The sequence below is a fragment of the Bos indicus genome, chromosome 10, assembly GCF_029378745.1.
Source record: "Bos indicus isolate NIAB-ARS_2022 breed Sahiwal x Tharparkar chromosome 10, NIAB-ARS_B.indTharparkar_mat_pri_1.0, whole genome shotgun sequence".
Classification (NCBI taxonomy): Eukaryota; Metazoa; Chordata; class Mammalia; order Artiodactyla; family Bovidae; genus Bos; species Bos indicus.
This window is the reverse complement of record NC_091769.1, coordinates 15,644,304-15,659,688: the sequence shown is the minus strand read 5'-3', so window position 1 is coordinate 15,659,688 and position 15,385 is coordinate 15,644,304. Positions and strand designations below refer to the sequence as shown.

Sequence of the window (15,385 nt, the reverse complement as noted above, 5' to 3'; positions counted from 1 at the left end):
GTGGTGGGGGGGCGGGCGGCGATGCGGACGCGACTCTAGCGGCCCTGACTGGAGCCAAGGACAGCAGCCGCTTACCCGGGAGGGACGAGTTGATGCGTTGGGGAAACGCCCTCGGGGCTGGGCTCTCCGGGAAGGTAGGTCGCGCTCCGTGTTTCAGGTGGGTGTTGCAGCAGCCCTGCTGCCTGCTAGGGGAGGCCCTCTCACTCTTCCTCGGCTTCTCCCCCTTTTATTTTTGCCCGCGGGAGGGCGGCTACAGTAGTAAATGTAATCCTAAACCGAGAAGAGTAGGGAATGAGGCTTGGTTTTTTAAAAGTCAATGTTATCTTTTTCCAACTGCCTTTCTTTGGCTGTTGACTGCGGAGCCAGGCAAGTCATTCGCGTCGCCAGCATCTCTCTCAGACTTTTTAAAGCTGATATCCATGCTGGTTAAGCACCTCACTGGTTAAACTCTGGTACACGTCTGCATGGAGACTAGCTTTCATGGCAGTGGCCGGCCAAGGCTGCCCAGGAAGCCAGGTTTAACTTTGACCTTTGGAATACATCGCATGATGTTTTCCAGACTGACTTACTGCCTAATTGGGTTCAAGTAGCCTGATATTAACTCCAGTTTGTGCAAGCCTACCAGGGATCCAGGAGCAGAAAATTGAGCATGAGTTCTGTATGGTCATGGTCAGTTATGTTTTGTTACTGGATTGTTGCTGCTGATGGCAGTTTTGAGCCTAAGGGCTTCACGGGGGAGGTGGGTAGTAGAACCACACAGGCCTGAGTTTAAATTCCTCCTGCCACAGAAGTAAGATAAATTTACCTGCCCCTGTGATCGCAGGCAGGTTAACTTAACCTGCCTCTTTGATTCTTGGTTTCCTCACCTGTAAAATGGGAATAATCCTATTTAATAAGTCAGTGACAAAACTGGCCTGATCTGGCCCTCAGGTGCTTAGTATGTGATAGTTTTATTTCTCAGATATTGGGGTACAATGAGGTACAACTTTGTGCTTCTATAGAGTTTACAGAACAAAAATAATAACTAATGCTTGTGTAGCACCCATGTATACCTGTTACAGTTCTGAGTGGATAACACAAATCAATTAATCTAGTCCCCACAGCAGCATTGTGAGGCAGGTACTATCATTATCCTTATATAAACATAGGAAATCAAGGCACAAAGATGTTACCACAGCCAAACTTCAAACTCCATCCCTCATCTCTACTGCCTCCCCTGAAGCACCCTTACTTGTAAGGTACAGTGAGGAAAAGCTTTTTCTTCCCTGGTTTTGAAATGGTGCTACCCTAATATGAAAGTTTGAAGACTGGACAGCTTCTTAGTTGAAAATACCGAGGTGGGTGGGCAGGATCAGAGGCTCTCTGGATTTTCATGGGGATGGGGTGGGGAGGGGAGGCGAGGAGTCAAACATCTACTTCCCTAGATTGGGTTAGCACATCACATCTGGTTAGGCTGAAAGAAATATGGGCTTTTAGGTGTTGGGGGACACATTTTGAGTAAGAGGATAAGCAGGAGCCAGTCAGGCAGTGGTGTGTTGGGGATCGTGCATGTAATGTGTTACCCACTTTTATTAGTCTCCTTCTGCAGACACAAAGCTAAACAGAATTGGCATGTCCTTGGTTTCCAAGACCTAGTTTACCAATAACACTTCTTGGATCATCTCACTTAATCCTCCAACAACTCCTTAAGGGTAAGCCAAGGAGGGTGACATCCTCTCCTGGGAGGGTGAATCATTCAGATTGGAAGAGAAAGGAAAACAGCTGGTACATAGCAGAATTGGGTTCTCCTACCGTAAAACCAGAGATCCTTTAGTTAGACAGGAAGAACTTTGAATATTATTTAATTGTTGAGACCCATCACCAGAATCATCTGGGGAGCATGTAGAATGCAGATTCCTGGCCCCACCTCTAGACTGTGATTTAAGCACATGCATGTATACTCGTGTCTGACTCTTTGGGAGCCTGTGAACTGTAACTTGTCAGGCTCCTCTGTCATAGGATTTTCTAGGCAAGAATACTGGAGTGGGTTGTCGTGCCCTCCAGGGGATCTTCCTAACCCAGGGATTGAACCTGGGTCTTCTGCATTTGTTTAGCATAGGCATTGCCAGGTTTGGGGTGAGCTGCCTGTTTTTGTATTGTGAGCTAAGAATACTTTGTACATGTAAACACTGCAATCAGTTTGATAATGTGGAACACTTTGAATCCCAATTAAGTGAAATGTTATCCCCGCTTCCCCCTTGCAAAAAATTCCACTTGTCTCCTTGGACCTTTATTACCAAAAGAATTGTACTCATTATATATTTTGAATTTTATCAATAAAAGAATTGTGGAAATTTGTTTTCTTTCATTATAAAAAACTGCCTATGTAGTATTGTCAGTTTTGCTTTAGGTGAAGTTCACTATCTGGCCCCTTACAGAAAAGATTTGGTAATCCCTGGTTTAACAGATTGTTGGTAAGGAACTTTTGATCTGGGTGTTTAAAAATTTTTTTATAATTCATAAGTTTTTAAAGTTTATGTGGGTGGTGCTTTAGGGGTTTTTCCAAGTCCTTTTACATGTGGTGTTGATGTCTAGTAGAAATCGGCCTCGATCCATGAACATCCAAAAGAAGAGAAATCCTACTTGTTGCTGGTGTAAAATTGAGCATCCCTTCTATCCAGAAGTTGTTCAGTGTAACCAACCGAAATTCTTTATCTTGCCTATTCAGGATATTTCAAAAGGCTTTTGCATGTCTTGTAGTTAAATAGTTACTCTTAAGTTTTAGATGTCTTAGAGGTGGAAAGAACTTTGAAGTGCGGTGGTTTGAGTTTTGAGGCCTGGTAGGTACCACAGCTGTGTACCTGGTGGCTGACACTCAGACCCTCAGAGCACAGTTAACTGAAAAGCACAGATAATCCTGGAATCTCTAGTTTGGGCCTGCTGCTCTTCCATAGTGCGTGTTGCCTGGGGACGGACCAGCAGCAAAGTGGCTTTGAGTTCCAGAACCCTTCTTTGTACCGGTAGCCTCTTGTGCCTGAGCTGATGAAGGTATGGATAGATTGGCCAGACCTCTGGAGGAGGTGATAAATCTAAGAGTGCAAATCCCAGTCCCCATAACTGTGGCCTGTACTTTAAGGATAGCAGACCCAGTTCCCTCTCTGGGCCGCTGCTGCACCACCAGCCTCTCAAGATGACTTGCTCTGTTGCTGCTGCTGCTAAGGCGCTTCAGTCGTTCCGACTCTGTGTATGCTGACACCATAGACGGCAGCCCACCAGGCTCCGCAGTCCCCGGGATTCTCCAGGCAAGAATACTGGAATGGGTTGCCATTTCCTTCTCCCTGCACTGGACTTATACAGCCCTTCAGGCACGTGATTGAGCTCTGGAAGCTGGTCATCCAGAGTTTTATTTCATATTAATTTTATCACATTGAAGTAAAAAACCTCAGGACTGTTGGGTATCCTTTATGGAGATTGTATAGGACGTTCATCAGATGTGTCCTTTCCACATGCCTGCCCTCTACTCTACTGCATCACTTAGGAAAATGGCAGAGAGCTTGTTGCTGAGCGGTCAGGAACCCTGGTTGAATGATTTTGACCCAGTTGTTTAGTCTGCGTTCTGACTTGGTGAAGAGAAGGCCCATTACTCTTGGTGTCCAGACAGGGTCCTCCCTTCGAGATATTCACTGCCATGCCCTCGCTGGCAACACACACATTTTGATCTGTCCGCCCTCTATTCTAGCTAGTACTCTAGTCTCCTGGAAAGTACCCTCCCCTGGTACCCCATCACACTGCCTTCCTCCCACAAGCAAGTAAAGAAATAGTGACCTGAGTCTGAATCTTATATTACATATATTGAAATATATGACAGATGATTAATACCCAGCAGTGATGTTTTCATTAAAGAAATGGAGTCTGCCAGAGATGGAGAATTGTGAAGGCATCTGCTATTCCAAACTTCTCATTTAATAAAATGGGTTGAAGGTAGATGAGCAAAGTGGCCCTGGGCCCCTTTCCCAGACATGGAAGCAGCCTGCATAGAACCGGTTGTCCTGATGACACTTGTTACGGTGAAGCCTGTGAAGTCAGACAAGATGTGTCTGTTCACCAGCACTGGGCCCCATCCAGTGTCTATTGGCCACACCCTGCGACCTTTGTCTTTTCACGCAAATTTATTTTGTTTTGACTCGGCAGATGCCCTGGTGCAACCATCTGTTGCTTTCTTTACCGAAACTTTTTCTTCTGCAGCAGATTTAAGAGATCAGTTTACTTACCCCACTATGACTCTAATGTGGATTAAAGTCTGGGCTGTTTTTCCCAGAGAAATTTGCCTTTGGAGATTCCGGTTTGGTGAGGAAATTACCAGAGAACTATTAGAGACTTGGGTGCTGTTCTCAGCTTTCTTAACTAACTTGAACAAGTTGTCTTCTTTGGGCCTCTGTTTTCTCCACTCTAAAATGGGAATTTCAATTGAGATCAGTGATTTTCAAGCTTTTCATTCATATAGTAAGAAATGTTTTATAGTATATGTGTACATATACAGGCTATCTAAAAAGCTGACAATATACTCCTTTACTATGGATAAAACACTTCTCTATTCATTCCAAAAAAAGTGCTGGCTTTAACCTGTAAATTGATTTCATTACTTGTTAATGTTTGAAAGACAGTTAAAGATGAATATTAAGTTTCCTTCACACATATTTTGTGGTTTGATTTTGGGGGAAGGTAGTGGGAATGCCATTTGGAGCTTTGTGAAACCTGTCCACCAAGAGTCAGTAGTGATTTCCTCCGCTTTTAAGCCAGCTCATCTTGGGTCCCATGTTCTAGAGCTGCTCTCCTTAACTCGTTCCCAACCCTCACCTTCTCCCAGCATTATGGAGTCACTATCCTAAATTGACTCAGTGGTCAAGAACCCACCTGCCAATGCAGGAGACATGGGTTTCATCTCTGGGTCAGGAAGATCCCCTAGAGAAGGAAATGGCTACCCGCTCCAGAATTCTTGCCTGGGAGATTCCATGTGAGGAGCCTGGCTAACTACAGTCCATGGGGTCACAAAAAGTCGGAAACAACTGAGTGACTAGACAACAACAGTCCTAAGTTCCTGCCTGGATGGATGCCTTCCAAGTGTCCTGAATGTGCCAACTACCCTCTGCCAAGTGTGTTCCTCCACCCCATTCTCTCTGCCTTACCTGCTGCTGCCCTCCACTATACCTCAGGGTGCAGCACTGGGTGCCTGGGGGCTCGAACATTTCCAGGGTTGGGGGGTGCACTTGGCCCCTGCTCTCCCCAAGACTGTAGCCCCCACTTCACAGTACCTTCCCTGTCTGTCTCTGTAAAATGATGATGTAATAGCACCTACCACCCAGTCTGGCACACAGTAAGCACGCAATAAGTGTTAGATGTCATTGTTGTTATGGTCTGTTCTGCTGAAACACCACAGTTGGCCTTCACTTTTTTAAAAAAGCTTACATTATCAACAGACATATCAAAGAGTAACATTTGTTTCAATGGGAAAAAAGGTTTTCAAACTTGCCAGAAGTTGTTTTTCCCCACAAGCAGTTCAACAGTGAATGTGTTGTTTCTCTGTGTAGTTACAGCATCTACATGTCAAGAACAGCCCCAGCACTGAATTCCAAGTAGTTTCAACTTGCCCTTTTCCTGGACACGCCTGGTCACTACCTCCAGCAACTGTTTCAGACTCTCCTCCTCAAACTGCCCACCGACCCTCCACTCTCTGCCTCCCAGCCAGCAGAGATGTCTACTTTCCTCTCACAGAGAAAGTGGAAACCTCCAGATTTCCCAAGAAATTTCTAGATCAAACCTGTGCCCAGCTCAGCTGTCCTTTGGGTCTTACCTGGGCCTGCCCTTCAGTTACCTTTTTCCTCCTGGGTGCCTAGCTACTCCTTTGGATCCTTCTCAAGCTTGGGATGTTTCTCCCATCTTAGACGGCAAACATCCTGTGATCTTATGTCTCACTCTTGCTACTGGCCATCTCTCTTCCCGTTGACATTGAAACTTCCTGAATGGTCTCTCCCTTCTCCCACCTCTCTCACACCTCAGCCTTCTCAGTCTGGTTGGCTTTCTAAACAGCACCCCCCAGTTCCGGAAGCCTTCACTGTCATCTTTTTCTATGTTCTTCAGCAGCAGTGTTCCCACCCTTGACCTTCAGGAGGTGTGTTCCCTGTTACCTCTCCCTTTCTCCAGTGTCTCTCCTATAGCCTTGGCCGCTCCTCGGTTGCTGGGGCCCTTTCACTCTCCTCTGCAGACGTGAGGTGCTGGACCCGGTCAGGCCCAGGCCCTGAGCGCTCTCCTGTTTTGTGTTCCCTGTCCTTACTTGCTCTTCCTCACTGACAGCTACAGGCGCTTTGTCCTTCTGGGGTCTGATGTTTACTGTTAACACCTCTGATCAACCTCTTGGCTGAGCTCAGGATGCACCTAACGTCTCCCTCCAAGTGCCCCTACCGCACCCCACACTCAGAATGTCCAATGGGCACCCATGACCTCTGCAGCCTCCTCCATTCCCCCACATGCACACATGTGATCTTTATATCCATCACAGATCCTGTCGATTCAAAATAGCACTCTCTACTGCTTGCCAGCAGATTGCCCCTGCACACAGCCCTCTTGAAGGCAGGCTTCAAATTTGTCAGAATGATCTTAGCAAAATGCAGCAGTAATCATGTCACCCTGTACTTAACAGCACACCGTTTTCTTTAGGATAAAGCCCAAAAGCTTTAGTAAGACCTGTGAGGGTCCTGTGTGGTCTGCCTCTTGCTCTCATCTTTTTCCTCACCCCGCCCTCCCCTCTCCCCTTTGCGCTGCACTGGCCCCACTTGCCACCATTTATGCCCTCAAACCTACTCATGGGAACTGCCATCATCACTTCCTTAGCATCTAATCATCTCTCCCACCCTCCTCAGCTGTCGGTCTAGTTCTTTTGTTCTAAAACTCTTACAGAAATTGCCTTCAAAGAGCTTCAGTTTGTAATTAGGCATTCCTGCATGTGAGTGTTCGAAATAGCATCTCTGTCCCCTGTAGCCGGTAGACTGCATGATTGAAGGGGCCTGTTTGGGCTCAACACTGCTCTTGGCACGTGTCGGGCATTGTAGAAGTATTGGCTGGGAGAAGAAGCCACACTGCTTGGAAGATCTTGTCATTTTCCTCACCCGCAGTCTGTGAGTCACGCACAGAGCCACTGGAACAAAGCATCTGAAGCATCACCAGCTTTAGTGTCCTCGGTTTTTCTTGGGTCACTGTGAGCTCCTGCCTCTCGACGGCTGATTCACACTTTCTCAGCCCAGGGGTCCTCACATTTTTGGGTTTTATATCCTGTGTCTGTAAAATCTGAACCTGAGTCCCGGCCCCGGGATGTCTACCTTTTAGTTAGGAATTATTCACATACACTGGACTTCCCCGGTGGCTCAGCGGTAAAGAGTCCACCTGCAGGGCAGGAGATGCAAGTTCAATCCCTGGGTCTGAAAGGTACCCTGGAGAAGGAAATGGCAACCCACTTGAGTATTCTTCTCTGGAGAACTCCGTGGACAGAGGAGCCTTGTGGGCTGCAGTCCATAGGGTTGCAAAGAGTCAGATATCACTAAAGTGACTGAGCACACATTCACTATACTACCTATAAATATGTACATTGTAAAACACCAAAAAATTAAAAGGTTAAGTTAAAAAATATTAATAGCCCAAGTGCCCCAGTGGAATGTCTGAGGATGGTCCACTTAGGAGACCACTCCTCCAATCAATTGCTTACTTTATCTTTAATTTTGGTTACCAAGGTTCACACCATACAAGAATGCATGTGTGTTGTGTGCTCAGGGATCCATTGCTACATGTAAACTGGGTTCTGCCTGGTCAGACCGTGTACACAGACCCATCCAGGCTCCCTCCGGTCTTCCTTGGTTCAGTAAAGCTGACCCCTGGGCTGCTCCTGCAGATGCTTAGAAAAGCCTGCAAGTGTCTGAGGTAAGAGGATTTTATCAGCCATAGATTTCAGTCGGTCAGTGCAGGGGAAGGAGGCTTTCTCTTACCTACCCGCAGGCTGGAAATAAGTCAAAGACAGAATCTGTGCAGGCAGGAAGAGCAGGCTTGGAGGACCGAGGGAAGCATGAAGGAGAGAGGTCTGCTGGTGTTCCTGTGTGTTTCTGGGGAACACTTCAGTAGGGTTGGGTGGGACTCTACAGTCAGACGTGCCCTGAAGGTCTACATCGGTGGATTCTAATACCTTTTGCAGAACGTGCAAGAGATGCCTGAGAGAGAGGGCTGGTGGGGAGCGCAACTCTTACAGTAAATTTAAAGGGATTACTTGTAGATTTCTTTTGGGGCATGCATCCTGGGGAGAGACTCAACCAGCTTCCACCTGAGCTACTGTCTCATCCACAGGTGTAAATGGTGTGGCTGTGGAGGGGAGGATGAGGGGAGCCCACTGGCATAGTCTGTGCCCACAGCATCCAGAATGATGCAGGGGCAGAGTTGGGAGGTGTATGTAACACAGCACATTAGGCAGGAGGAAAGGTGTGTGGTTGGTAAGGCTGATTTCAACCCCAGCTGTGTATCAGAACCACCAGGGGAGCATTTTGAGAAATTCCCAGAGTCTATCCCATTACAGAATCAGTCTCTGAGGGTGGTGCCCAGTCTGTGTATTTTTAGAATCCTCTAAAGGGGCTTTGAAACAGGGTTGGGAGCTACCACATTGAGGCAGGGTGTGGAACTTCACAGCAGGTGGGAAGAGATAAACTAAGTGGTTGAAAGAGAGAGAAAAATGGAGCACGGAAAACAGGAACTAGGAAAGAGGGTGAAGGATTTAAGCTACTGGGGTGTTGGTACCTAGTCCTTGGCCTGCTAACCTTACCCCCGCCCCCAGGTCCCACACTTAGCCACCCACCATGGCCACACAAAGCTCACATGTGCCCACATTCCTGCTCATCACACTTGAGAGTTTTCATTTACTTGTACTCTTGAGGCTGCTGAGTGCTAAGTGGAATTTATTGTGCAAGGCTGGACTTGGCCCATCCTTGATCTCCAGGGACTAAGGCCAGTGGGCATTTTGTAAAGAGAGAGCCAGAGGGCCAAGCAGTCAGATCCTCTGAGCCATGCGGGGATTGCTGAGCCGGGTGGCTGGGGGATCAGTAGCAGGTCACCTTTTTGAGCCTCAGTTGCCTCATCTGTAAATGGGACTAACATTTCTTCCCAGGGGCTGTTGTCAGGACTGAAAGAAATAAGGTTTATGCCAGGTGTGTATTGTGGGCAGCCCCTAAAGGTTCTAACCAGCCTGGGCTTGATTGAGCTGTTGGAACGAGGTGGGGCCAGCCCCCCTTGCTTGGTGTCTGAGCTTATGTGTGGTGGGAGTACTTGGGAGTGCTATCTTTGCCTGCCTCAGAAGGAGGCCTTACTTGGAGCTGCTCAGGCAGTGGGCAAGGGCAGGAGGGGCCCCAGGCAAGGGACCAAGCCCCAGTTTTTTGTTGAGGTGGGGCTGGAGTGACATCCCCTGCTCCAGGCTCCCCCTTGCCATCTCGGGATTGGGGTTAGCACTCTACTCGGAGTGCTGTGTGTCAGCAGCCCCTCCCGCCTCTCACCTTCCACCCTGGCTGTAGACCTCTGGGTCTGCCCCTCTCAGGCCTTCATCTTTTCATTCAGACAGCTCCTGAGAAGTCTCCTCCAGGAAGTCTTTCCTGCACTGGAAGCAGGGGAGGAAACTGTGTCCGTCCCAAGTGCTGTCGAGATGTGCAAGTCCCCAGGATTTCTAGGTCACGCAGCCGTGGCTGGCTCTCCACTGAGTCTGGGATCGCCTCCTTGGGGTGCGCATGGTGGCCCTTGTCTCTGGACTGGTCAGTGTCTTTTTGGTCACCCTGTTGGAGGGCCACACTGAGGGTCTGCAGAGCCCAGCACAGCTCCCCTGCAGCTGGTGCATCGGGAAGGCGCTGTGATGATGTCATGGCCTCCAGCCTCCTGCCTGGCAGCTGGTGGGAGGATCTGTCTGTTCTGGCACAGGGGCCTGTTCCACATGGAGGGCCAGGAACAGGCCATCGCAGTCACGGGGGCGTTCCTTGCCCTGCTGCACGTCTCCCCTTCCCTGTGGAGATTCGGGTGTACCCTGGTGCCCAGGGAGAGTGGGCAGGCGTGGACTTGAGTGGAGCTCCTCCGCTGTCTGGGAGGCCTGATTCTTCAGCCTCTGCAGAGGCTGGCCTGCTGCCATAATGAGTGGTTCTCCTCTGAGCCCCCATCTAGTTTGCGGCTCTGTTGCAGACACTCCTTTGTGTGTCTTGGAGAAGAGCGCTGGTGTGTCTGTACATTGAGCTGTGGTCTAGGAGCCTGGGGAGGCTTCTCGGGTAGGACCCTCCAGGGTTGCAGTGTTGCGGGGAAAGCAGCCAGTCCAGGAGCAGAAGTGGCATTCTGGCTTCTTAAAACCAAGGGAGTACTTGGTTCAGAGCAGACAGTTGGCCTCTGTAGCGCTCGGCAATCTCCTCTCAGTTCCCGTGGCCAGTGTGGTCATTGTCAGGAGTGGCCACCCAGGAGAGTTGGATGTGGAAGTGAAAAAGCACCTCTGAGCCTGACCCGTGGCCTAAAACTCCTGTGGGATCTGGATCCTGGTTTAAGGTGTCCACTGTGCTGGAAATCAGACTTGTATTGGGCACATGGCTTGCTAGCCCCTGGAGGCTCATTGTGGCCACAGATCTCTGATGATGAGCAGCGCTGGCTGGCTAGTCCCTGTTAGCCAGAGTTGTGAGAGAGAAATCTGCAGATGGAAAACACTGCAGGGTCATTCATTCTCACTTACAGTATTGATGGCATGCCTACCGTGTGCTGGGTTCTGTCCTGAGCATTCTGGATACAGCAGTGAACAGGAGAAGGACGTTATCTGGGCTGCCCACGTCGGGCCTCTATTCCATAGAGGGAGACCATCAATAAGCCAGTCAGAGGTGTGACTGCTCATGTGACAGGTTCCATGGAGACAGATAAAGCTGTATTAAAGGAGAGAAGTAATCCAGGAAGGCTTCCTTGAGGAGGTGGCATTTGACAGAGACTCATGTAACCTACACTCGGAGAAGGCAATGGCACCCCACTCCAGTACTCTTGCCTGGAGAATCCCATAGGCAGAGGAGCCTGGTAGGCTGCAGTCCATGGGGTTGTTAAGAGTTGAACATGGCTGAGCGACTTCACTTTCACTTTTCACTTTCACTCATTGGAGAAGGAAATGGCACCCCACTCTAGTACTCTTGCCTAGAGAATCCCAGAGATGGTGGAGCCTGGTGGGCTGCCATCTATGGGATCGCACAGAGTCTGACACGACTGAAGCGACTTAGCAGCAGCAGCAGTATGTAACCTACACTAGACTTCTGCCCCCCAGGAGCTGGAACCTTAGAACGTTCCATCTGAAAGTACCTACGAATCATCTTGCTAGAAGCAAGCTGAGACCTAGTGAGGTTAAGATGCCAATTGATGAGCTAATGACATGATATAAAAGAGTGACAACCTTAGGCCTTCCCCCAAGCCAGCTGACGCTTATACTTTGAAAAATTGGTACTTCCAAATCATGTTTGTTAACAGTAGTAGATTTATTTCCTCATTCGTGGCCAGGGTTGGGGGTGGGAAACAGTCAGCCTCCCAGGCACGGGCCCACCACCTGGAACTGGTCTTATTCCTGTCTGGGCAGAGATGTGGCCCTGTTTGGGTAGCCACAAGCTCTCCCTGCCTAGCACACTTTCTCTCCATGCTTCTGAAATAGTTTCTTGAGGGGCCCTATTGCTACTTTTCGGATTCCATCTGGACCTCTCAGGCCCTCCCACTTGATTTGGGGGGACAGATGCCTTTGGGTGGGAGAAGGAGACCCTGCCAAACCCTCTGATGAAGGGTGGTAAGGCAGGACTCACAGGTCCCGGGGCTTATTTTAGAGAGCGAAACCCACAGTTAGGTCACAAATCCAGCTGTGACCCACCTCTCCCAAGGACCGTGATGAGCTTTAATTGGCTGATAGTTTTCAGCTGGAAGCAGGCGTCTTGCATGAATATGAAAGGAGCTTCTGGTGAAGTAAGACTTCATTAATCAGCCTGTTAGGAGCCTGGCGTCCCAGGATTATGGGGGCTGGATAATTTGATGCCTACTGTTCTGCTTTAAGCTTCCAAATTAAAGGCACTAGATTTTCATCTTTTTTTGCTAAGTATTGAAAGTAGTATCTTTTCTGTGTGTTTTGTTTGCTTTTAATTGTTACGGTGTCTGGTACATAGATACTCATTTATTCTTATTTAATCTGTAAAGAAACACTGCAAAATGAGGTTATTCCCACTTTAGCAGATGAGGAAAGTGAGGCTCAGAAAGCTAGTGAACTAGCTCAAGGTCACATAGTGCTGAGGAGCTGTGCTGGGTGCAAAGCCAGGTTATGGCTTCACAGTAGTGCGTGAAACCTCGCATCTTAACTTTGACCTCTTGCCTCCTCTTAGCTGCTGCTAATATGGAAATACTCTAGACTCCTGACTTCCATTTATTTTTCTGTTATAAAGTCTGCTGCATTTGTTCCCCTAGGAAAGCAAAACAGATGATGCCAGAATTTCTGATTTTTTTAAAAGTGTGTTATTGTGAAAGAGAACACATTTCAGAGTAAACAAAACAAATGTGAGTTTCAGTGGTTTTTCTCCTTTAGATTTTTTTCCCTTTAAATGATTATTTTAAATCACTGTCAGTGAAATCCCAGGAAAATCAACTTTGCACATGCCTATCCTTGCCTGTCTGTGCCAGGGCCTTAACAAAATGTGTGTGGCCACTCTGATGTACTTCAAACAGGAGAGCTTGTGCACACAAATGAGAGCCGTACCCAGGAGATCTCAAACTATGAAAGAGGGTCTGGAAAGTGGGAGAAAGCCAAACCATTTTCCAAGAAAAGTGGGCTAAGACGTAATTAGGGGCTTGAGTGCTGCCTTCTGTAAGGCACGTGTGGTGAACTGCTGGCATGGCAGGGCCGTGTATTTTGCCTAGAACACCTTGCTGTCCTTGCCATCAGCAAGACTCCTCCTGTGACAGGAGTTAGACTTATCCTTTGCTGAGCACCTGCTCCAGGCCTTGCTTCATGTCAGGTACTTGGCAGATACTGTGTTTTGATCCTTTAAATGTCCCCTAAGGTGCAGATGTGGCCACCCTGTTACCAGATAGCGAGATAAGCCCACAGAGGTCAGATGGCCTTCAAGGCACACTGAACTTGCTTCTGGGGTCCCTTCTGCCTGTCCATCCACCACTGGACAGTCTGGGGGCAAAAGGGCAGGATACCTTTATCACTGGAGCCTGGTGCAACTGGCAGCATTTGGCAGGTGCTGAGTAGTAGTGCTGAATGGCTGGAGGCGAGATAACTTGTCCACACGGGTACAGTGGTCAGCCCATTAGATTCTGGAACGCCCAAGTCTCCATGACTGTTGCCCTGCAGATCAGAAGTGGGGTCTTGATTCTATCTCATTGGTTAATAAGCTGGATAAGTGCAAAATGACATGTGCCAGCTTATCTATATTGCAACATTACAGCAAAAGATATATAACACAAACTTCATGGAAAAGGGCAAGGCAAAGGTCAATTTATAATATGTGAATTTGGGATAAAAGAGAGAAAAATAAGATTCTGAATTTGTATATGTGTAAACAAACTCTGGAAGGACACTTAATTGGACAGGATGGAAGGGAGAATGAACTGTGTGTCTTATGTTTTTTGGTTTTGAGACCTTGAGAATGAATGTGTTACTTACTAAAAAAATGAAAAAAGAATGGAAATGACTTCAGCTGTTCTGTGTATCTGGGCTTCTCTCCCCCTCTCTGCATCGAGGCAGTTTGATTAAGGCTTCATCTGGATGGCATGTTGTATATGTTGTGTATCTCTGGTTTTCATGGGCTTTTCCAAGAGCTACTGACCCCATCCTAGTCTGCAGTCCCTTCTTCCGTTGGCGGCCTGGACCTGGATCAGCTCAGGCTGTTGGAGAAAGCCTGGGGTGACACAGAGAGCCAGGAGCCTTCTGCAGAGGAGTCAGACCTGTTCCTGTCCCCATCCTGGGTCTTTATCCTCTGAACACTCTGCCCTGATGTGACTTAGTTGGTTCTTCCCCCAAAGTGAAGGATCTCCGAGAAGAGAGACTGTTCTGAGCATTCTGGCAAAGTGCTACCGTTTAATAGGAAGGAAAAAAATGGCAGAATGTTTTCCCAGGTTATTTTTATGCTTTTCAGTTCAGCAAACATTTATTGCTAGCTAAGTGCAAGGCAGTGTGGGGAAATCAGAGCTACATAACACCTCCTCTCAGCTCCCTGGGGTGCCAAGTTCTGGGTACAAAACTTGCTTGTAAAATTCCTCCCTGTACCCTCCAGGACAGCACAGTTTACCTCATCTGGTCTCACAGAGACCTGTGGGATTTTTAGGGATATTCTTCTCCCCATTTTACAGATGAGGAAATTAAGCCACACAGTTGCGAATGATAAAGCCTGGAACGAAACCACGTTTTCTAACTACTTCTTATGCACCCATACACTCATAAGCAAACACTTCTGCCATAGGATACTTCCCAGGAGTGTAGCCAAGGCGTGTGTATACCTGGAAACGTTGGGTGAGCACAATCCTAACGCTCTTTTTTTTCCTCTAAGGAAGAGCAAGAGAAATCTCTGGCTTATGGTCAGCTCTTGGGTCTTACTATGGTTCAGACAGTTCTGCCTTCTGCTGCTTGTGAAATCCATCATCCTTCACCAGTTAGGTGTAGAATGTCCACGGGTGTGCACGAGTGCGTGTGACAGTGGCTTTCTTCCCGCCACTTTCCTTCTGTTCCACACATTCTGTTACCACCACCTGTTGTCCTAGCTGTTCCCCAAAAGGGCCAAGCATGCCCCCTGCTCGGGTCTTTTCCCAGGCTGTTCCCTCAGCCCTCTCTTCACTTGGCTTCAAGTCCCCAGGGAAAGCTCAGCTGGGATAGGCCTTCCGTGGTAGACTTTGTAAAGTTCTCTCTCATCACGATTGTGGTTCTTTCTTTTTTTCCCCCTTTTAGCATTTATATATGTTGTATATGGACATAAGGGCTTCCCGGGTTGCTCAGTGGTAAAGAATTCACCTGCCAATGCAGGAGATGTGGGTTTGATCCCTAGTCCAGGAAGATCCCCTGGAGAAGGAAATGGCAACCCACTCCAGTATTCTTGCCTGGGAAATCCCATGGACAGAGGAACTTGGAGGGTTGCAGTCCATGGAGTCCCAAAAGAGTCAGACACAACTTAGCGGCTGAGCAACAACGGTGAATATAGACGTATACACACATTGGCTTATTATCTCACTCCCCGCTAGATTGTAAATCCATGTGCTAGGCACCCAGGTTTGGCCACTGCTGTCTGGGCACTGCCTACGACGGGTGCCCAATATCTGACAGATACTCTGTAAATATTGTTGAATGAGTGAA

The 15,385-nt window shown here is 48.1% G+C and overlaps 1 protein-coding gene across 2 annotated transcripts in view; it reads left to right on the top strand.

The window, feature by feature from the left end:
• ANP32A (acidic nuclear phosphoprotein 32 family member A) overlaps window positions 1-15,385 on the top strand; it is a 38,839-nt gene that overhangs the window by 3,399 nt on the left and 20,055 nt on the right. Inside the window, exon 1 of one of the 2 annotated variants that reach the window (XM_070796982.1) lies at window positions 18-134. The exons of the other annotated variant lie outside the window; for it this stretch is intronic. Within the exon in view, the coding sequence (XP_070653083.1) occupies window positions 93-134 (42 nt within the window). The 5' untranslated portion in view covers window positions 18-92. Of the gene's footprint in view, window positions 1-17; window positions 135-15,385 lie in introns of those variants that run through there. 2 annotated transcript variants of the gene reach the window in all.